Source organism: Loxodonta africana, chromosome 3, assembly GCF_030014295.1.
Source record: "Loxodonta africana isolate mLoxAfr1 chromosome 3, mLoxAfr1.hap2, whole genome shotgun sequence".
NCBI lineage: Eukaryota > Metazoa > Chordata > Mammalia > Proboscidea > Elephantidae > Loxodonta > Loxodonta africana.
Window position 1 is genome coordinate 9,288,010 of NC_087344.1, and position 22,199 is coordinate 9,310,208.

The window sequence follows — 22,199 nt, forward strand, 5'->3', positions numbered from 1 at the left end:
AAGGTTACCATAAGCCGAGGGCCGACTTGATGGCAGCTAATTACAAACCCATTTGCCGTTGAGTAGATTCCAACACATAGTGACCCTTGAGGACGGAGTAGAACTGCCCCATGGGTTTCCAAGGCTATAAATCTTTACTGAAGCAGACTGCGACATCTTTCTCCCGCGGAGCAGCTAGTGGGTTCGAACTGCTGACCTTTCGGTTAGCAGCCAATCGATTTAAGCACTGCATGAACAGGGCTGCTTTTAAATACATAAGCCTGCTCTTATCACTCCTCACCTTAAAACCTTCCACTGGGATCCTATTGCGCTTACAGGGGTTGGCAGACTGCGGCTCTCAGGCCAAATCTGGCCAGTCCCCTATTTCTGTACAGCCTGCAAGTGCACCTCTAGCTGGCTGGCATAGTGAGCTGGGGAGACCAGGCAGGCCTACCCCGCTGCCCTGTCCCCCATCCAGCCCCAGTGTCCACCTCCCTGACTGGTGGCCAAATGCCTCATGCCATCCAGGGCCTGTGCTGGCCACCACCTCCATTTTGGGGACTCTGCTGTTGGCAACCTCCGGGCACCAAGAGTTGGCATCTCATTCTGGGAGTCTGCACCTTGCCAGTGGCCACCTGCTTGCAATGAGACAGCTGGCTGCCCAGACAGAAAGGTTCACTGGGATCTGGGTGTCACTGGGGGAGACAGAATCTGACCAAGGCAGCCGCCCCTTATACCCCCTGTCTGCCTGGCCCTCCAGCCCCCCTCCCCCTCAAGCCACTCACTCTTTGTTCCAACAAGAATGCCACCAGAAGCTGAGTCCAAAATATGCCCAACCCCTGGGACAGCCCACCCCAAGCAAATGGGGCAGATTCTGGTTTGAGCATATGTGGGATTCTGGGGCCAAATTCAAATCATGGTTAGAGCTGCAGTGCGGTGGGGCTGAGCCACAGTTAGAAACTGCAGCTTGGTGGACTGCGAAGGAGGGGGAAGCTGCGGCGGATCAGGGGAAGCTTTGGCGGCAGCTTCAGTACTTCTGTTACAGCAGTGCTAAGAAACTAAGACCATAGTTGTCGTCATAATGTCCTTGGATCTTGCCTCTTGGCCCGCAAGGCCTAAAATCTTTACTCTCTGGCCATTTAAAGAAAAAGTTTGCCATCCCTGAGCTTAGAATAAACATCAGCTGGTCTTCTCTGTGTCTGGAAGCATTTGCCCCTATGCTCACGTGGCTCCCTCTGTCTCAAGGCCTTTGTATGTTCTGTTCCTTCTGTGCAGAACACTGTTCCCTGGATTGCCTGTGGCGGCCCCTCCTTGTCAGCTCTGTCTCAACTCAAGGGCTACCTCCTCCCAGGAATCTTCCTGGGCCACATGATCTAAAAATGATCCCAACTGCTGGTCTGACCTAGGGGGGCTCTCTCATGCCAGCCCACTCTACTCTGCTTGTTGGACGTCCTCATTGTCCGTCTTAGTCATCTACTGCTATTATAACAGAAATGCCACAGCTGTATGGCTTTAACAAAGAGAAATTTATTCTCTCACAGTCTAGTAGGCTACAAGTCCAAAATCAGGGCCTCAGCTCCAGGGGAAGGCTTTCTTTCTCTGTCGGTTCTGGAGGAAGGCTCTTCTCATCAATCCTCCCTTGGACTAGGAGCTTCTCTGCACAGGAACCCCGGGTTCAAAGGACATGCTCTGCTCCTGGTGCTTCTTTCTTGATTGTTTGAGGTCCGCAACTCTCTGCTTGCTTCCCTTTCCTTTTATCTCTTGTAAGATAAAAGGCGGTGCAGGCCACACCCCAGGGAAACTCGGTTTACATTGGATCAAGGATGTGACCTGAGCAAGGGTGCTACATCCCACCCTAATCCTCTTTAACCACAGGCAGAGATTAGGATTTATAACACACAGGAAAATCACAAAATGGAGGACAACCACACATTACTGGGAATCATGGCCTAACCAAACTGACACATATTTTGGGGGGACCGAATTCAATCCATGACACTGTCCAACATCAATTTGATCATTACTTCAAGTACCTTTCCTGCTCTTCCTGTTTAGAATGCAATGTTCACAGGGGTAGGTTGTGTGCTGTTCACAGCTATACTCCCAGGCCTATGACAATAACTACTACTAGTAGCCGGCTCTGTAACACGTGGGGTCACCATGAGTTGGAATTGACACAATGGCGATTTTTTTTTTTAAGGAGGCACTTCAGCCTCCACTTGGCACTTGGGGGTGAGCGGGGTGGAATGGGCTGATATTTCCCTGATATTCCTGGAGTTGGGAGGTGGGGGTTCCCAGGGCCTCACGGTCTTAGGAGAAGGGGACTGTGCAGGGGGGATTTCCAGGCACAGAGGGGGTTTTGTGACGAGGGCCCAGAGCAGGAGCCTGGATGCACCCCTAGTGCACACAGACACACATAGTCTTCTAAGGGATTTGTTGTTAGCTGCTATCCAGTTGGAAACTCTGGCGGAGTAGTGGTGAAGTGGTACAGCTGCTAACCCTAAAGTCTACCGTTCGAATCCACTAGGCACTTCTTGGAAACTCTATGGGGCAGTTCTTCACCATCCAATTAGCCTCCCACTCATGGTGACGCCCCACACGACAGAATGAAACACTGCCCAGTCCTGCGCCATCCCCATGATCGGTGGTGGATTGAACTGTTGTGATCCACTGGCTGATTTTTGAAAATCGATAACTGGCCCTTTCTCCTAGTCTGTCTTAGTCTGGAAGCTCTCCTGAAACCTGTTCAGCATCCGGGCAACACACATGCCTCCACTGACAGACGGGTGGTGTCTACGTATGTATGAGGTGCGCTGCCTGGGAATCGAGCTCGGGTCTCCCACATGGGAGGTGAGAATCCTACCACTGAATGATCTCCGCCTCCCTCCAAGAGGCTAGAGGTGCACTTGAAAGAGACACCTAGCAGACAGCGGCCCCACGCGCCTGCGGTGGCTGCCACCCACACAGCTCTGAGGATGCTGTCACCACAACGGCCTCCGTGCCCACCCCTGACTGCTGACTCATGCCTTCCTCAGCCTAGGACTCTGGCAGGAAACGGCACCCTGCCTGCCACTTAGCACCTCCTACTGGTGGACTCATTTCTGACTCATTAAGACAGTCTGGACTGAGAAGGTGGGATGAGCTCTCCCCCAAATCAAATCCAGTTGCCATCGAGTCGATTCTAACTCATGGCAACCCCACGTGAGTCAGAGTACAACTGCGCTTCACAGGAAAAACATCACCACGCCTTTCTTCAGAGGCTCTTCTGGATGTACTCAAACCGCCAACTTCTTCCTTAGTAAGTGTAATTGTTTACACCCCCCAGGGGCTCGTGGGGAGCCCAGAGGAGGAAAAGTAGGATGCAGGCGAGATGAGAAATGGAGTAAAAATGACCTCGGGAGAAGAGACAAATCAGACGAAAATGAATACAGGTGAGAATTCACGTAAAGATCCAGGTGAGGATGGAGGTAAGAGGGCAGATGTGGCTATAGGTTTGGATGCTGGTAAAGAGGTAAAGGTGGAGGTGGAAATTGCAGGGGAAGATGCTGGTGAGAAAGGCAGGTAAGAATAGAGGCGAACCAAGATTCAAAGAAGGAATTGGTCCACAGGATTAACTGACTCCATGAACCAGGGTCTCCTCTACCCTGAGACCAGGAGAACTAGATGGTGCCCCGCTAACATGACCAAATGTGTCCGATTATGGCCACAAGAGATGGATCCCGGTAGAAAGGGAGAAAAATGTGGAACAGAACTTCAAATTCTCAAGAAATTTAGACTTAACTGGACCCATTGAGACTGGAGGAATCCTCAAAGCTCTGGCCCTGAGATACTCTCTCAACCTTGAAGTGAAACTATCCCCTGAAGTCATCTTTTAACTAAATAGCAGGTTAGCTCAAAAAGAAAAGCACGTCACCCTTGAGAACTGTGCTTCAAAAAAAAAAAAATCTATATGAGACCAAATGGTCAACAGTTACTGTAAAGCATAGATGAGAAGGCTGGGGGGCAGTGAGAGCAGGTTATTGGGAGAGGAACAACCAGAAGGGAAATAATGAGAATGCTGACAATGTATGCGAAGAATGGAACCAATGTCACTGGCCAATATGTGCAGAACTTATTGAGTGGGAGCCTGTACACTTGCACCAAAAATACAATAAAATATTATTTTAAAAACCAAGAAGACAGTGAGGATGCTGGGAGGAAGACAGGTGAGAATGTAGGTAAGGATGCTGGCGAGCACACAGAAAGAGATACAGAGATGGGTACAGGTAAGCATGCAGGTGAGGGCCCAGCTGCAGGTACAGGGAAAATACAGGCAATAATGAAAAAGAGGACGCAGGTGGACGACAGGTGAAACTACAGGCAACGCTGGTACAGGTTAAAGACGTAGATAAAGATGCAAAACGAAATGCAGGTGGGCCACTGAGGGTGCAGTGAAGGTGAGGCAGGTGAGGATGCAGGTGAGGACGGAGGCGAAGAATGCAAATGAGCACTCAGGTAAGGGTGGAGCTGAGCAATATGTGAGATGCAGGGGAAGATGCAGGTGCCCTTCAGGCTAGGTACAGGTGAGGCAGGTACATGGTTTTCAGGTGAGGAGGCCCATGGCCTGGACGGTGAACTACAAGAGGGGATGAAGTGGGAGGGAAAATCAGGTGATCTTTTTCAGGTAGGATGGAGCTGCTATTTGAATCCCTGCTGCCTCTTTCCCATTCTCAAACACCTCCAGACTCTGGCAGACAGGTGAGATATACTGAAGCTTTATTGGGGGTGGTGGCGGGGCTCAGTTGGGGCACCCAAAGACGACCATGCTCTCTGTGAAGGCGCCCAGGTCCTCACATTGCTTCTTGTTCTCTTCGTCCTGACATTCCTCAGCTTCTGGCCATAGCTCCACCCAGGTGTCCTTCCCAATGATGTAGCTGGTGCTGGGGAGGTACAACAGGTGAGGACAGGTAAGGAGGGGGCAGGGCAGGGAGGAAGGGCAATCACGGCAGGCGCAGGGCAGCACTCACTTGGGTTTCTCTCCCCAAAGATCAGAGGAGGTGCCCCATATGAGGTAGTGCTTCCCCTCCGTCAGCTTCAGGGCCTCTCTGCACTTGATGTGGCTGATGAACCTACGCTCCTGTCCAACCTGCACCTCGTCGGAGCCTGTGAGGGAGGGAAGGGGGGCTGAGCCCAGGGAGAGAGGCCGCGCAGCAGGGGAGGCGGATGGGCAGAGTGCAAGCTGACCTGACTTGATGAGCTGCTCTATGACCATTATGTAATCATCAAAGTCGCTGGACAGCTCCTTCCTCACCATCTTGGCCTTGTACACTGTGGGGAGGGGGAGAAACGGGGTCACAGGCGGGGGGACCTGGGGCAGCCTCGCCCCCAAGCACACCTGGCTCCTCTAACCAAATACATGTGGAACACCACAGCCAGCCACACACACAGCCACAGCCTTACACACTTCACACCCAGAGGCACACATGAGACCACAGTCACCCCGACCACTGCCACACATACAACCATAGCTACTTACAACCAAAGCTTCACGCACATGACACTCAGGAACACACACAAGGGTCACCCCAACCAGTGCCACAGACAGCCACACCCACATCACAATCGCTCACAATCACCATCTCACATGCAACCCCAGCTACTTACAACCAAAGCTTCACACACAGTTACACTCACAGCCACACATACAAGCAATCACACACACACACACACACAACCATAGCCACTCACAACCACCACTTCACACACAGCCACACACAGAACCTTAGCTATGTACAACCAAAGTCTCTCACACAGTGACACTCATTGTCACACAGTCATCCACACTCACAGGTGCACACACAACCACAGCCACTCACAACCACCATTTCACACACAACCATACTCACAGCCATGTACATAATATGGTCACTCACAACTATTGTCATATATACACAACTACAGCTACTCATGTCCACAGTCACTTCAACCACTGCCTCACATACAGCCGTACTCGCATCACAATCGCTCACATTCACAGCCTCACACACAACCACAGGCACTCACAACCAACACCTCACACAGTCACACTCACAACCATGCACACAATATAATCACCCACAACTACAGTCATATACACACAACTGCTGCTAGTCACATCCAGTCACCCACAACCACTGTCTCACACACAGCCACACACAACCAAATTCACAATAACAGCCTTACAGTCACACACATGCAACCACAGCCACTCACAGTCACACCTACCACCAGTCTCACACTTAATACAGACACACATACAGTTTCTCTCTCTCTCACACACACACACCCCACTACATTCTCACAGACACACCTGCCTTACAGTCTCATACATAACCTACACCTTCTGCAGTCTCACACACAACCACAGCCACACCAACGATAATTCTCTCTCTCACACATACACACACACATCAGCCTGACACTCAACCACACCTACCACACTGTCTCTCTCACATACACACACCCCTACGTCTCTCTCACACACACCTTTGCTATACAGTCTCACACAACCACGCCTACCACACAGTTTCACCCACACAGCTGCACCTACTGTACACCATCTCACACACACAGCCACACCTACCATCAGTCACACACACACGACCACAGCCATGCACGCTGCTGCTCACAGTCACACATCCGCATGCCCTCCCCGGTCCTGCAGACACATGGCACCATCCTCCGCTCACCGTAGTCCACGCCTGGCTCACAGGCCTTGTCCAGTCGCTCGTCCAGGGTGACCTGGTCGCTTGTTGGGCGCATGAAGCAGTTCTCTGTGGGAGGCAGGGGGCCACAGTCTCAGCCCCATTTCTTGTCCTGGGCCCCCCGCCATCAGTATGGCCCTTTCCCTTGGAGTCCACTGAGGGTGGCCATCAGGGCCCCTCAGGTCACCCCCACGGGAGTGAGGATCGGTGGGTGCACCCCTCCCCCACACCCACCCTCAGCACAGCGGCATGTGTCCTTGTGGCAGAGCTTGTCCAGCATTCCGTCCTCCTTCTCCGGGTGGTAGAACTTAGTGCAGGACTCCTCTGGGGACAGAAGTGATGACGAGGGGTCAGACAGACAACTGTGGCCTCTGCCCCAGAGATCGTGCCTGGAATGCCCAGATCCCCCCACCCCACACCCTCAGACAAGGATACCCCAACATTCAGATCCCTGGGCCCCACAGACCCCAACTCTCAGATCCTTGAGACTCTCACACCCACGGGATCCTTGTTATTGTTGTTGTTGATAGCTGCCATTGAGTTGGTCCCTGACTCATGGTGACCCCATGCACAATGGAAGAAAACACTGCCCAGTCCTTTGCCATCCCCATGATCCATTGCAGATCAGACTATTGTGATCCATAGGGTTTTTATTGGCTGATTTTTTGGAAGCCAATCACCAAGTCTTTCTTCCTAGTCAGACTTAGTCTGGCCCCACCCATCGCTGCCAAGTCCATCCCAACTCATAGTGACCCTACAGGACAGAGTAGAACTGCCTCATAAGGTTTCCAAGGAGCAGCTGGTGGATTTGAACTGCCGACCTTTTGGTCAACAGCCTGAGCTCTTAACCACTGCACCACCAGGGTTCCAGTCTTAGTCTAGAAGCTCCTCTGAAACCTGCTCAGCACCCTGGCAACATGTAAGCCTCCACTGACAGATGGGTGGTGGCTACACATGAGGTGGCAGGGAATCAAACCCAGGTCTCCTGCATGGAAGGGGAGATTCTACCACTGAAACACCACTGCCCCCATGGGAACCACCAACCCCCATTCTCAGATCCTGGGGAAACGTAGACCCTCCACTCACAGACCCTTGGGACTCTCATAACTGTGGGGCCTCACGCCCCACTCTCAGGCCCCTGGGACCTTCAGTCCCCAGCCCCAAGTTTGGCTGCTCACCCAGGTTGTAGTAGGCATAGACCTTGACGGCCCCAGGCTGGATAAGGCTGACCTTGAAGTATTGGTGAACTTTGAAGGTCAGACACTCCTCCCTGGTGTGTGAGATCTGGGGTGGGGGGTGGAGGAGCTTGGTCAGTGGGTGACATGGGAGGGAAGAAGCCCAACAAATGGCGCAAACGGCACTGGGAGTTGGAGCCATTGTTGTTGTTAGCTGCTGTCAAGTCAATTCCAACCCATGGAGACCCCATGCATGCAGAGTAGAACTGCTCCATAGGGTTTTCAAGGCTGTGACCTTTCAGAAGATCACCAGGCCTTTCTTCTGAAGTACCCCTGGGTGAGTTCAAACCACCAGCCCTTCAGTTAGCAGTCCAGCACTTCTTAATCATTCATGCCACCCAGAGCACGTCAGGAGTTGGAGCAATGGTGGAGAAATTGAGGGGTCACGGAGGATATGGGTAGGGGACAACAGCGTTGTGGCTGAGGCTATGAGCTGTTCAGCAAATACATGTTCTTTCTCTCCCAGGCTCCCAGCTAGGTGGCATTTCCCAGGCTTCCTTTGGGTTAGGCAAGGCCATGTGACTAAGGTCTGGCCACCTGACTGCAGTCTATACCCATAGAAACCACCCAGGCATGATTCCTTTTCTTCTAGAAATAACAGATCCAGCAGAGGACTCCAAGATTGTAAGGATGGCAGAGTCACAGGATGGAAGGTACTTGGATCCCAGAGTAACTGTATGGAGCCGAGATTCCCTCTTACCAATTACACTTCATAACAGTGAGAAATACAAGCCTACTAATTTAAGACACCATGTTCTCTACGGTTTTGTTATAGCAGCTAGTGTTACTGATACTGACTGTTGTAGATTAAATTTTGCCCTCCAAAAATATGTCTTGTAAATTCTGGCCCCTGTACCTGTAGATGTAATCTCTTTTGGGAATAGGGTTCTTTGTTATGCTAACGAGGCCATAGCAGTGTGGGCTGTGTCCTAAGCCAATCACTTCTGAGATATAAAAGAGGAGATTAGGCCCAGAAGAAAGCAGGAAAGTGGAAAGATAGATGCCAAGTGGTGATCACCAAGGAACTCTGAGAAGAATGAGAAGCTGAGACAAGGACCTTCCCTCAAAGCCAACAGAGAGCCTTCCCCTAGAGTTACCGCCCTGAATTCAGACTTCTAGCCTCCTAAACTATGAGAAAATAAAGTTCTCCTGACTAAACCCACCCACTGGTGGTATTTCTGTTACAGCAGCACCAGATGACTAACACTGTCTAATGAGGGGTTGAGGGGCCCTGGGCGTATTAGGAACTGTTGTTGTTAGTTGCCATAGGAGTCAATTCTGACTCATGGCGACCCCACACGTATCAGAGTAGAACTGCTCCGTAGAGTTTTCAAGCCCGTGGCTTTTTGGAAGCAGACTGCCAGGCAGTCTTCCAAGGAGACTCTGCTTGGGTTCAAACCACTAACCTTTCAGTTAGCAGCGATCATGTTAACCATTTGCACTACTTACAAATTGACCCACTTAACCCTCAGCCTGATGGTCTGTGCTCTACCCATTAACAATAATAATTGTTATTATTGTTAGTTGCTGTCAAGTCGATTCCAACTCATGGCGACCCATGTGTGCAGAGTACAACTGCTCCTTAGGGTTTTCAAGGCTGTGACCTTTCAGAAGCGGATCGCCAGTCCTGATTTCCGAGGCCCCTCTCGGTGCATTCGAACCATCAACCTTCTGGCTAGGAGTTGGGCATGGAGACAGGAGAATGGGAAGAAATGGGGAAGGGGGAGAAGAAATACCAAATGTTAGAGACGAAGAGAGAAAGAGAAAGGCAGTTGAAGAGAGAAGAGAGAAACAAGCACAGAAGCAAAGTTGGCACCAGAATGGGGAGTAAGGGGAGCCCTTTCTCTCCACTGAGCACTTTTCACCAAAATGGCTCCTTTTCAATGGTTTTTTAAGATTCTGATGAGAAGGCGTCAGAGTAAGTGAAACAATGAGGTCGGACATCAGTGGTCAGAGTTGAGATGCTCATAGGTGTTCTTGGGTTTTTCTTTTTGTTGTTAGTTGCCATTGAGTCAATTCCAACTCATGGAGACCCCGTGTGTGCAGAGTAGAACTGTGTTCCAGACGGTTTTCAAGGCTGGGACCTTTTGGAAGTAGATTGCCAGGCCTTTCTTCCGAGGCACTTCTGTGTGGGTTCAAACCACCAACCTTTTGGCTAGTAGTCAAGCGCTTAACCCTGCTCAGGGTTTCTGTTCCTGAGTTGACCCCTTGTTTGACAGGTTCCTTCCCCACCACTCTCCTAGCCTGGGACTAGCCTGACCTGGAGACAAAGACACAGGAAGAAGAAAAGGGCAGCCAGGTAGGGCTCAAGGTACCAATGGGATCCTTACCTTGTCCATGTAAATGATGAGGGTGTTCTTGTTGGACAATGCCTTGTCCATCTCGTACTTCGAGATGTATCTGTCAATGCCTTTGCTCAACTAGGAAAGGGCAGGGCTTGTGAAATTCCCTCCAGGATCCCCTTCCCTCCCTCCAGCCTCTTCCAGACCCCAGACCCCCACCCGCTCATTCCAGCACCAAGCCTAAGATCTTCCTACCAGGTCAAGGTCAGCAGCATCGGGGGAGAAGCCGGTCATCATAGATATGTCCAGGACTGACATGGTGGCATCTTGCTGTCCCAGGTACCTAGATGGGGCAGGGAGAGAGGGCATTGTGGCCCAGAGAGAGGTCAGTCTCAGGGGTCAGTGTCTGGATTAGGGGGTCTGGCCAGGGCCTGAGGCTTCTGGTTCCCAGCATAGATGGACATTGGCTTTTGGGAAACACTTTCTCAGTGGGGAAAAAAGGGATGGCAGTGTAACGGAAAGGAGCCCTGGAGATGCAAGGGTTAAGGCCTCAGCTGCTAATCAAAAGGTTGAAGGTTGAGTCCACCCAGAAGCACCTTGGAAGAAAAACATAGCAATCTACTTCCAAAAACTCAGTCACTAAAAACCCTATTGAGCACAGTTCTACTCTGACATACATGGGGTTGCCATGATTTGGAATTAACTTGAAAGCAACTGGCAGATGCACAGTAAACTCTTGGGAAGTGTGAGCTATCACAGATAATTAGTTGGAGGAAGGCTTGCTGAAGACAGGGATGGCTGAGACGAATCCCAGTGACCCATCTTCTTACCTGACACAGATGTCGAGGAACATGGTGCTCTTGGCATCCTGAGGCTTCTTGACTAGAAGAAACATAGAAGACAGAAATATGGGAAAGGGGTCCCTGGGTCCTGACTACTCTGGAGGGGGTCACGTGTTAGAGGCCGGGTGGGGGATGGTGACAGATCAGGGTCTTTATTCCTTTTACCTGTTGCAGGAGCTGGTCGTAGTTTGACGCTAAGGTCAAACTTCTTACAGGAGGTTTTGCCTTTGACCTTGGCGTGGTACATTGTCACCACCTGACGAGATGGGAGGGGAGATGAAGTCTCAGGCCCTGGGATTTGGGATGGCTGAGGACAGGAGAGAGAGGGTCCCTCCAAAGCAAAGGGGCTGAGAGGTGATGGTCCAGGCAGGTGTGGACCCCATTCCTTACCGACAAGGTGCCTTGGCCTTTCCCTTTGGCTGTTAATGTGAAATTCTCATTTTCCTTGGTCTGCAGGGAGTAGGGACAGTGAAGAGGGTGTGTTGAGAACCAAGCCTTCCCCTGGCTGTAATGGCCATCTGGCCCCTCTCCTGCCCTCCCAGCAAACCCTGGCTGGTATGAAGGGTGAAACAGAGCAAGGAGGACTTGGCCCGGTGAATCTACCTCTTCTGATCGCAGGAGGCTGGCAGATTCCCAAACGATGCGGTGCTTGATCAGAGAGCTGCGGCTGGGCAGGTGGATGGACACATCCAGGTTCAGGTCCCTGTGGTCAGGGACGTCTCTCTGGTACTGAGCCAAGGCCTGAAACACCATGAAGGTGGCCTAGAACCAACCAGAGAGAAAGACGGTAAGATTGGGAACCTGACAAAGTGGTTAGAACCCATGGTGGACAAAGAAGCTCAGACCAGAGCTAGGACATTAAGACTGTGCCCTAGAACCCACCAGAAAGTGCAGGAGTAAAATTGGGGGCCAGAAAACACTGAGATATGTTCTAGAACTCGCCAAGACAGACAGGCTTTGACTAGGGTTTGGGAACACTAACAATATGACCTAGAACCCACTAAGGAGTATGGAGGTAAGACTGGTACTCTGGGAACACTTGGGGTATGTTCTAGAACTCTCTAAGGCGAAGAGGCTCCAACTAGGGGTTGGGAACACTAAAACTGTGACCAAGAGAGTGTGGGGGTAAGGCTGGAGTCCTGGGAACACTGGAGACATGTTCTAGAACTCTCCAAGTGAGACAGTCTCAGATCAGGGCTTGAAAACATTGAGAACATGTCTAGAACCCACCAGAGGATGTGGGGGTAAGATTGGGAGTCTAGCAACACTGAGGACGTGGGACGTGGTGTGGTCTAGAATTGTTGGAGGAGAGAGTCTCGGTTAAGGGTTTGGACACAGAGAACGTGTCTACAGCTCATTCATGAAAGAAGGAATAAAATTGGACCCTAGGGACATTGAACATATGATCCAGAATCCAAAAGGAGAGAGATTTAGTCCAGGACCTGGTGAGCCTGAGAATGTGATTTACAGTCCACCAAAATGGAAGAGGGTCAATGTGGAGCATGATGTTGATGGAGCCTGAGGCTGCCAGAACCGTGGTCTCGAACCCACCAGGGGGAGAGAGAGACTCAGATAAGGCCCTAGAGTAACATAGAACCTGGTCCAGAATCCATCGGGGGGAGGGAAGGACACAGGTAAGGCCCTTGAGTAATCTAGAGCCTGTTCTAGAATGCACCAGGCAGATAGAGGGGCTCAGATAAGGCCCTAGAGTAACATAGAACCTGGTCTAGAATCCATCAGCAGAGGAAAGGACACAGGTAAGGCCCTAGAGTATCCTAGGACATGGTCTAGAACTCCCCAGGGGGAGAGGGTAAGATTGGGAGCTGGGTGGATCTGGGAGCATGGGCTAGAACCCATCAAGAGGTAGGCAGACAGACTTACACTGAAAACATGATCTAGACACCAAGAGGGAGAGGGAGGCTCAGAACACATCTTGGGGCATCAAGAACATAGCCTAGAACCCACAGATGGTTCATAGCTAAGGAAAAAAATGGCTTTCTCAATTCCACACCAGTCACCCTGGCTCATGGGACAGAACTGCCTCTCTGTGTTCAGCGTCTCCACCAGAGGGCCAGTGGGAGGCTAGAGGAGGTAGGAATGCAGGTGCCCGGGGCACGTGGGGCCACTTGCCTGTGTGGAGCCATAGCCACCTCCATAGTATCTCTGCTCATTGAGCCAGCGCACAACAGGAGGCACAGAGTCGAAGTCTTTGAGATTCAGCAGGGCCAAGAGGGCGTAGGATGTGGCTTCCACGTTGTAGAGATGCTGGCCCTGCTCCTCCCAGCGGTTCCTTTCTGCAGAGAGAGCCCCCCAGTGCTGACTGCACTGCCCAGCCTGGCAAAGGCTCAGAGAAAGCTCAAATACCCATGCTAGAATCTCTTGGTGCCACACTTGGTGAACACACTCGGCTGCTAACAAAAAGGTTGGAAATTCGAGTCCACCCAGAGGCACCTCGGAAAAAAGGCCATTTACTTCCAAAAAATCACAGCTACTGAAAACCCTATGGAGCCCAGTTCTACTCTGACACACATGGGGTCACCACGAGTCGGAATCAACTCAATGGCCCCTGGTAGAAGCTCTTGGTGCTCAGGCACCCTGGTTCTTGATCTGCTGGCTCTTGCCTCACTCTAGTCCCTCAACAACGCTCACTCCTCCTTTTCAATTTTGAACTTCGGTCCCACTGAACTACAGGGAGGTTTCCTAATTTGCCATGTTCATTCTGACCTCTGGGCCTCTGTATATGTTGTTCCCTCGTTTGGAGCTCCTTTTCTCCATCTGTCACTGTTGTTGTCATTGGGTGTCATCGATTCCAACTCATAGTGGCCCTATAGAACACAGTAGAACTGCCCCATAGAGTTTCCTAGGATGTCGTCTTTACGGGAGCACATCGCCAGGTCTTTCTCCCAGGGAGCCGCTGGTGGATTTGAACTGCACGCCTTTCGGTTAGTAGCCAAGAGCTTAACAATTTGTGCCACCAGGCCTCCTTTCTCTCCATCTACACTTGGTTAATTCCTACCCATCCTGCATAATTCAGCTTCAGTGGCAGCCCAAGGCTGAGTTAACCCTTCTGTGTCTCAAAGTGTCCCGTATCTCTCCTATCTCAACACTGTAACATTCTCCAGCAATCTCTTATTAGCTCATCACTTTCCTCATCTGGAGTATGATTCCATGATTGCGGGGGCTGTGCCGTATCCACTGTTATGTCCCAAACGCCTAAGACCAAGAACTATGTTCTCCTCTTTCTGTGCACACAGCTGGACTACATCTCCCAGTTGCCCTTGCAGGTAGGAGGGGTCACATGACTAAGTTCTGTCCAACGGAATGTGTGCAGCAGTGATTGGTTCCCTTCCATTCTGGCCCACCTCCCTTGTCTAAACCCTGTTTGCCCTTCTGCCAAGATACAGAGGAATCCAAGGCCCTAGGGTGGCAGTGCTACAACATGATAGAGGCCTGGATTCCTGCATCACTGCATAGAGGAGAGCTGTCCACCAACGTAGAACCGTGTTGTAAGAATGTGGCAGAGCAGGATTTGAACTGAGGTCTGCCTGATGTCAGAGCCCATGTTCTTAACTACTTTCTCACTTCTGTGTTATGAGGGGTTCTAGATACACACTTGTTGAATGAATGATGCAATGAGACCTTCATCTGCGGCTTACCATGGGCACTTTGCACACCGTAGAGACATCCACCCCAGCTTGGCTTTGAGCCGTCCACCCCAGCTAGGCTTAGAACTGCCTATCCCAGCTCAGCTTGGAAGCGCCCACCGCAACTCAGCTTGGAACCATCCACCCCAGTTCAGCTTAGAACTGCCTATCCCAGCTCAGCGGTGCAGCGTCCACCCCAGCTTGGCTTAGAACTCTTCACCCCAGCTCAGCTTGGAGCTGTCCACGCCAACTCAGCTTGGAAGCGTCCACCCCAGCTCAGCCTGGAACCATCCACCCTAGTTCAGCTTAGAACTGCCTATCCCAGCTCAGCTGGGCAGAGTCCACCCCAGTTCAGCTTGGAACCATCCAACCCCAGCTCGACTTGGACACACCCACCCCAGCTTGAGGTCACCCCAAGGCCCAGCCATGCATCCTTCCCTCACCTCTCCATGCTGCCCCTCACCTGTGGCTGTGGTCAGAAATTTGTTGAGAAGGGGCCCCTGCAGCTTGCCCAGCTGGGAGAGGGCATAGCCGGCAATGGCCACGGTGTACGGCCTGTTCAGGTTCATGTAATTGGCTTCAAGGAAGTCTCCAGCCTTTCTGATGCTGCCACCCAGGCTCTACGAGGGATAGGACCGGTATTCCTGGTCAGGAAGATTGCTGCCACTGACAGCTGATAAAGACCACTTTCTGGGCCCCAAGACACTTTCTGTCCCTGGGATGGAAATTTCTGGTGATCTGCTGTTGTTAGATGCCACTGAGTCAGCTCTGACTCGTAGCGACCCTATGTACACCAATCCTGCGCCATCCTCACAATCGTTGCTCTTTTGTAGCCACTGTATCAATCCATCTCATGGAAGGTCTCCTTCTTTTTTGCTGACCTTCTCTCTACTTGGTGATGCAAACAGTTAAGCGTTTGGCTACTAACTGAAAGGCTTGAGATTCAAATCCACCCAGAGATGCCGCAGAAGAAAGGCTTGGTGATCTATTGCCAAAAGGTCTCAGCCATGGAAAACCCTACGGAACACAGTTCTACTCTGACATACATGGGGTCCCCATGAGTCAGAGTCAACTCGACAACAACTGCTGTACTGGTTATTATTACGTCTATTGTAATGGATGTGATCATACGGGGAAGACTGGAAATTGCTGGAACGCAGGTGGTCATCTCACTCTCCACGTTGGATATGCCCTGACTGGGGCAGGGTGAGGGTGTGGGACTGGGGAGGAGGGGCACTTACGTTGACTTGCCCCTCACATATTTCTTTAGACTCCTGCAGCGCGATGAGAACAAAGGCCGTGAGGGACACATCTTTCTCCGCATCACTCTGGAAGCCACCCTAGGATGGGGAGCGGGAAGCAAGGATGGGCTCACCAGTGTGTGTGTTCACACATTCCAACCAACCCCGCTACAAACCAGGGGGCTGGGGCAGGGCTGGGTCTCTGCCCAGTGTCTCCCCCAGGAGGGCTGTTACGGATTGAATTGTGTCCTCCAAAAATGTGTGTTGTAAATTGTAACCCCTGGATGGGTTGTTATTTAATAAGAAAGTATTAGTGTAGTCTTAAGTCAATCTCTTTGGAGACATAAAAGAGATTAAACATGCAAGGAAGCAGCAGAGATGGGGGAAGAGAGATGTCAAGCTACATGGAGATCTCCAAGGAACCAGGAAACAAGCTGAAGAGACAAGGACCTTCCCCCAGAGCCAAAAGAGAGAGGAAGACTTCCGCTAGAGCTAACACCCTGAATTCGGACTTCTAGCCTCAACTGTAAGAAAATAAATTTCTATGCGTTAAAGCCATCTACTTGTGATATTTCTGTTATAGCAGATAGATAACTAAGACAAAGGCCAAACCCTTTAGTATTCCATTTATTCATCATTCATTTATCCCCCAATCTACTAGGGGAGAGAGACATGAAACAACGACGGCATCAACAAACATGTAATTACAAACTGCTGCATATGCTATGAAGAAGTGGACAGGGTCTGAGAATTGACAGTTGGGAGAGCCGACCCAGTAGGGGTCTGAAAAGGTGTCCTGAGGAAATGCAGACTGAGCTTTGATCAGAAGACTGGGTAGGAGTCAACTTTCAAAGAGGGCCAGGCTTAGCGTGCCAGACAGAGGGCGCAGCATGTGCAAAGGCCCTGTGGCAGAAAAGAGCGAGACTTCTATCAGTATGGATAGTGTGGAGAGAGAGAGAGAAGGCAGCCGGTCTCACACTGGAGCACACAGCAGCATCACCTGGGTAGGGGGACTTTTTAAAACTCCAATTCCTGCTGCCCTTCCTCTCCAGATTTTCTGATTCAGTAGGTCTAAGGTTCAGCCTGAGAATATGCATTTCTAATAAGTTCCCAGGTGATGCTGCTGCTGGTCTGGGGACCACACTTTGAGAATTACCGCTGTAAGGAGCTCTGTGTTTATTTGAAGAGCAATAGGAAGCCCCGGGAGCTTCTAAGTAGAGACCTGATTGGATTTGAAAAAAGCATCCCTGCTGCTGTCAGGCCCTTACAGACAAGAGTTGGGGGGCAGCAGGGGGGATGACCAGGAAGCAGCTTTTGCAAGGTTGCAGGTGAGGGAGGGGGTTACTGGGACCAGGGGGTGGCCACGGACGTGGGCGGAAGGGGTCCCTTTTGAGAACCAGCCAGAAAGCAGAATGGGCGGGGCTTGAGATGCGTTGACTATGAGAAGGGATTTCCAGGCAGCACCCCACACTCAGGAGAGCCCTGCTCTTGGTTCAGTGAAATTCTTGGTACTTTTTGAAAGAGGGGCCCCATCTTCATTTTGCACCAGTCTCTGACTTTTGCGGTGGAAGAGTGAGACCCCAGGCTCATGGCTCTCTCCCAGTGGACCCCCAGTCCCTGCCGCACACCGTCATTTGTTTGCTTATCACGGGCCCATCCTCCTGGAAGACGCCGTCAGGCTTCTGCTTCTCCAGGATCAGCCATTTGACCGCTCCGCAGAGGACCAAGGAGTCGATGGCGACGAGGTTGGCGGCCAGGGAGAAGACCTTGACCACGTAGGCTGTCAGCCTGGGGGCGGTACAGGGTGAGGGCGGGGGTGTGGGACTGGAGAGCGCCGCCCCAGCTAACCAATGAGTACGAAGGGGCGGGGCCTGGCAAGGCTCCCGGGTCCGCCCCATCGAGGGGCGGGCTCAGGACTGACCGTTGTATGAGCCAATCATCTGTGGAATTCCAAGAGTGCCATCCCAGAAACCCAACGAATAAATAGGGGCGGAGCCCAGCCCGGGCCCTCGGGTCCGCCCCAATGTTAGGCGGGCTCTAAGGCAGTAGAAGCCAACCGGCTGTGGGACCCGGAGAGTGCCATCGCAGCTAACCAATCAGCAGCGAGGGGCGGGGCCTGATCCGGGCTCCAGAATCCGGCCCAGTGCGGGGTTCTCCAGGGCTCGGACCACGCGTTTCACGAGCTCCTGGGGCACAACTGCTAGTGGTCCCTCCGCCAGCCGGCGCCTAGACGCTGCGGGTGATGGGGCCTGGCCCTGTGGCACACACGACTGGGCTGGTTGGCCAGTCTTCCCGGAGACTCACCAGGTGCTGGACGGCCGGTCCTGGAAGGCGGCGTAGGCGGAGTTGGGTTGCTTGTAGGCCAGCTGCTGGGTGTACCCTGCGGGGAAGGGGCCAGTGTCTTGGAGGGCATGGGGCTGGGGTGGGTGCACAACGGAGGGGAGGGGCTTAGATAGGGGACGGGGATTCTGTGAAGGATGGCACAGGGGTTCAGAGAGGAAAGAGGGGCTCTGTCAGGGAAACCAAAAAAACAAAATCCTTTGCTATAGAGTCGATTCCGATTCAGGGACCCTAAAGGACAGAGCAGAACTGCCCCATAGAGTTCCCAGGAGCGGCTGGTGGATTTGATCTGCTGGCCCTTTCGTTAGCATACGAGCTCTTAATCACCGCGCAACCAGGGTTCCCTTTTGAGGGGAAAAGGGGTTGTATATTGGGAGGGAGGGGAACTTAAGGAGGGGTGGACCTCAGAGCCAGGAAGGGAGTAGAAGGGGGGAGCGGTCCAGGGGTTCAGAGAGGGCAAGGGGCTCAGAGGGGGGAAGGTGGTCTCAGAGAGTGGGAGGAGTTCACAAAGGGAGAGAGAGAGTAAGAACGGGGAGAGGCAGCCTCAGAGAGAGAGGAGTTCAGGTAGGAGTCTCAGAGGAGCAAGGGCGGTCCAGAGAGGGGAGGGCGAGGAGGTCTCCAAGGAGGAGGTATTTCAGAGAGGGGAGGGGGCTCAGGGGGAGAGGGAGGCTCAGAAGGGTAAAGGGGCCTTGGAGGGCAGGTGGGTGGGCACTAGGCAGGGTGAGGGTGCCGACCCTTCTTGATGAGCTCCAGGGCCTCCTCACGCTTCTCCAGGCCGAACTTCTCCCACTGCTCCGTGTGGTCTAGGTAGTGCACGGCAATGGTGGTGGGCGTCATGCTGATCATGTTCTGCTCCCCACAGCCCGAGGGTGTCACGATGAGGTGCTTCAGCCGCTCTCCGTCGATGGCATCCTCTGCCATCTGGGCCACGGGGGTCCCTGCGGTGGCGGTGGGGGGAGGGGGTGACAGCAGTCAAGCCAGGTGACTCACAGTGAGGTAAGGAGGGTCGGAGCATCCCCAGCGCCCAAGCCTCAGACCAGCTGACGTCAAGGGACTCAGGGACAGCTGAGTGATTGGGTGGCCTAACAGGGGCGGGGAGGGGGGTTGTTGCTTCGCAGGGGCTTGGTCCCTGGGTTCTCTTGTTACATCGAAAACTAACACAGGTAACAACAACAAAAAATTAACTCAAACTCATTGCCCTGGAGTCAATTCTGACTCATGGCAACCCCATGCTCCATAGGGTTTTCATGGCTGTAACCTTTATGGAGGTAGACTGCCAGGTCTTTCTGTTGCAGTTCTGCTAGGTGGGTTCACACTGCCAACTTTTAGGTCAATACCCAAACCTGCTGCCGTCAAGTCGCTTCTGACTCATAGCGACCCTATAGGAAAGAGTAGAATGCCCCATAGGATTTCTTAAGGAGCAGCTGGAGGATTTGAACTGGTGACCTTTTGGTTAGCAGGTGAGCTCTTAACCACTGCGTAAGTGCAAACTGTGCCGCCCAGGGACCGTAACTCTGGCAGCAAGAGTCCTTAGTACTTATATAATGCATAATGCAATTATGAGAGTATTCTGAGAGATTCCCTGGGTGGCGGCAAACGTTTAACACTCTTGAATGCTAACCGAAAGGTTGGTGGTTCAAAACCACCCAGAAGTGCCTTGGAAGAAAGGCCTGTTGATCTGCTTCTGAAAACTCAGCCATCAAAAACCCTAGGGAGCACAGTTCTACTCTGACACGCATGGGGTCGCCACGAGTTGGGATGGACTCCACAGCGATTGGTTGTTCTAAGAGAATGCCGTGTAGTATCTCATTCAGTCCTCACCGCAACCCTTTGATGGCCATACTGTTATTGGCCCCATTCACAGAAGAAGAAACCAAGGCACGGAGGGGCCATCTTGCCCAAGGCCTCACAGCCTGCAGCCCTCTCCTGGCCCCCCTCACTCCAGTCCTCCATCCTGAGCAATGAGTTCCAGTATTTCTGATTTCCTACTGCCTTGCTTCTGATCTGACTGAAACTTCTTTATCAGCAAATGCTAGTTGCCAAACTAAATACAGCCTAGAGTCTTCTCTGTGGCTGTTGTGTGCAGCCGAGTCGATTCTGACTCACAGCCACCCTAAATGACAGAGTAGAACTGCTTCACAGGCTTTCCTAGGCTGTAATGTTTACAGGAGCAGATTGCCAGGTCTTTCTCCCATGGAGGGGGTAGTGGGTTTGAACCACGAACTTTTCAGTTAGCAGCCGAGCACTTAACCACTATGCCACCAGGGCTCCTATAAAACAGGTTGAAGAGGGGCTGTTGTAGCTGAAGTCCAGAAGGGAGCTGCAGTGGTTGAAAAAAAGAAAAAAACACAACCCAAACCAGTTGCCACTGAGTCAACTCCAACTCATGGGGACCCCAAGTGTGTCAGAGTAAAACTGTGCTCCAAAGGGTTTCCAATGGCTAAGTTTTCAGTAGATTGCCAGGCCTTTCTTCTGTGGCACCTCTGGGTGGACTCAAACCTCCAACCTCTGGGTTAGCAGCTGAGCATCTTCACCATATGCACCACCCAGGGACTCCACAGTGGTTAAACACGCCTAAAATTAGATGGAATTCCCTTCTGGGCCCCCACGCCTTCCTGGCCGTCATGGGGTCAGGACCAAGGACCAAGGGCATCTCACCTTGTAGGAGGATCTTGGTCTCCGACTCCGTGTCCGGGACTTGGTCACTGAGGTCGGCTGCTTCAATCTCCTCTTTCTGCTCTCCGTCTGCCAGGCGAATGGGATACACGGATGGTACCTGCAGCCCCTCCTCCCGCAGGCCGTGCACCCCAGCCCCAGGCCATGCCCAGGCCCTCTCCTGCAGTGACTCACTTTGGCCCTTGTGTTCTGGATCCAGCGTGCGAACGGCTACAGTTTTGTTGACTCTGATTCCTTCCGGCTGTGCAGCATTCAGGAGGGCAGGGGAGTCGGGTGAATAACAGGACAGGCAGACAGACAGATGGTCAGCAGTGCTGTTTGGACTACCACTCTAGCACAGGTGTGATGGGTGGTTCAAACCTCGCTCTGCCCTTTTCCAGCTGTGTGACTGAGAGCCTATGACTTAACCTCTCTGTGCCTCGCCCACCTCCCTTATAAAGAAGAGGCAATACAGACATCTATCTTGTCATATTCTTGTGCCAATTAATCGCAAAATGATAAATTAATAACAAAAAGTATAAGACCTTCTGAATTCTTCAGATGTGCCTGGACCCTCTGGACCTGGACGTTTTACACAGGTTAAAGCATTTAATCCTCACAGCAACCCGATGACGTGGGTACTGCTATTAATCGTTCCCATTTTATAGGCAGGGAAACTAGGGTACAGAGAGGTTAAGATACTTGCTTAAAGCCACACAGCTTGTAGAGCAGAACTGGAGTTCAAACCCCGGGCAGTCTGGCTCCAGAGTCTGCTTTTAGCCCGTTGCCTCTTGAAAAAAAACAGAACCAAGCACACTGCTGTCAAGTCAATTCTGAGTCGTGTACAGAGTAGAACTGTGCTCCATAGGGTTTTCATGGCTGTGGCATTTCAAAAGCAGATTGCCAGGCCTTTCTTCCAAGGTGCCTCTAGGTAGGTTTAAACTGCCAATCTTAGCCAGTTGCCTAAACACTTGCACCACCATGGACCCAATCCTATTGCCTCTCAAATGTCTCTTGAATAAAAGCATGTGCATAAAGTACTTAGCACAGTGTCTGGTACATAGTAAGTGTTCAATAAATAGGGGCTGCTATAATTTGTGAAGATATTGGTGGTTCAGTGGTAGAATTCTCGCCTTCCACATGGGAGACCCAGGTTCCATTCCCAGCCAATGCATCCACCACCCATATGTCAGTGGAGGTTTGCGTGTTTCTAAGATGCTGAACGGGTGTCAGCGGAGCCTCCAGACTAAGATGGACTA

At 51.9% G+C, this 22,199-nt stretch overlaps 1 protein-coding gene across 1 annotated transcript in view; it reads right to left on the reverse strand.

Moving 5' to 3' along the window:
* Positions 1-4,737: 4,737 nt before the first annotated feature.
* Positions 4,738-22,199, reverse strand: part of LOC100657773 (complement C3-like) — a 40,088-nt gene continuing 22,626 nt past the window's right edge. Inside the window, exons 22-41 of the mRNA XM_064280405.1 lie at positions 21,136-21,202; positions 20,944-21,030; positions 19,020-19,223; positions 18,250-18,325; positions 17,574-17,733; positions 15,946-16,044; positions 15,168-15,324; positions 13,191-13,354; positions 11,664-11,822; positions 11,451-11,510; positions 11,226-11,316; positions 11,049-11,100; positions 10,474-10,561; positions 10,267-10,356; positions 7,880-7,985; positions 6,936-7,025; positions 6,687-6,770; positions 5,203-5,286; positions 4,986-5,121; positions 4,738-4,898 (exon numbers count right to left, since the gene is read on the reverse strand). Coding sequence (XP_064136475.1) covers positions 4,757-4,898; positions 4,986-5,121; positions 5,203-5,286; positions 6,687-6,770; positions 6,936-7,025; positions 7,880-7,985; positions 10,267-10,356; positions 10,474-10,561; positions 11,049-11,100; positions 11,226-11,316; positions 11,451-11,510; positions 11,664-11,822; positions 13,191-13,354; positions 15,168-15,324; positions 15,946-16,044; positions 17,574-17,733; positions 18,250-18,325; positions 19,020-19,223; positions 20,944-21,030; positions 21,136-21,202 — 2,196 coding nt within the window. The 3' untranslated portion in view covers positions 4,738-4,756. The remainder of the gene's footprint in view (positions 4,899-4,985; positions 5,122-5,202; positions 5,287-6,686; positions 6,771-6,935; positions 7,026-7,879; positions 7,986-10,266; positions 10,357-10,473; positions 10,562-11,048; positions 11,101-11,225; positions 11,317-11,450; positions 11,511-11,663; positions 11,823-13,190; positions 13,355-15,167; positions 15,325-15,945; positions 16,045-17,573; positions 17,734-18,249; positions 18,326-19,019; positions 19,224-20,943; positions 21,031-21,135; positions 21,203-22,199) is intronic.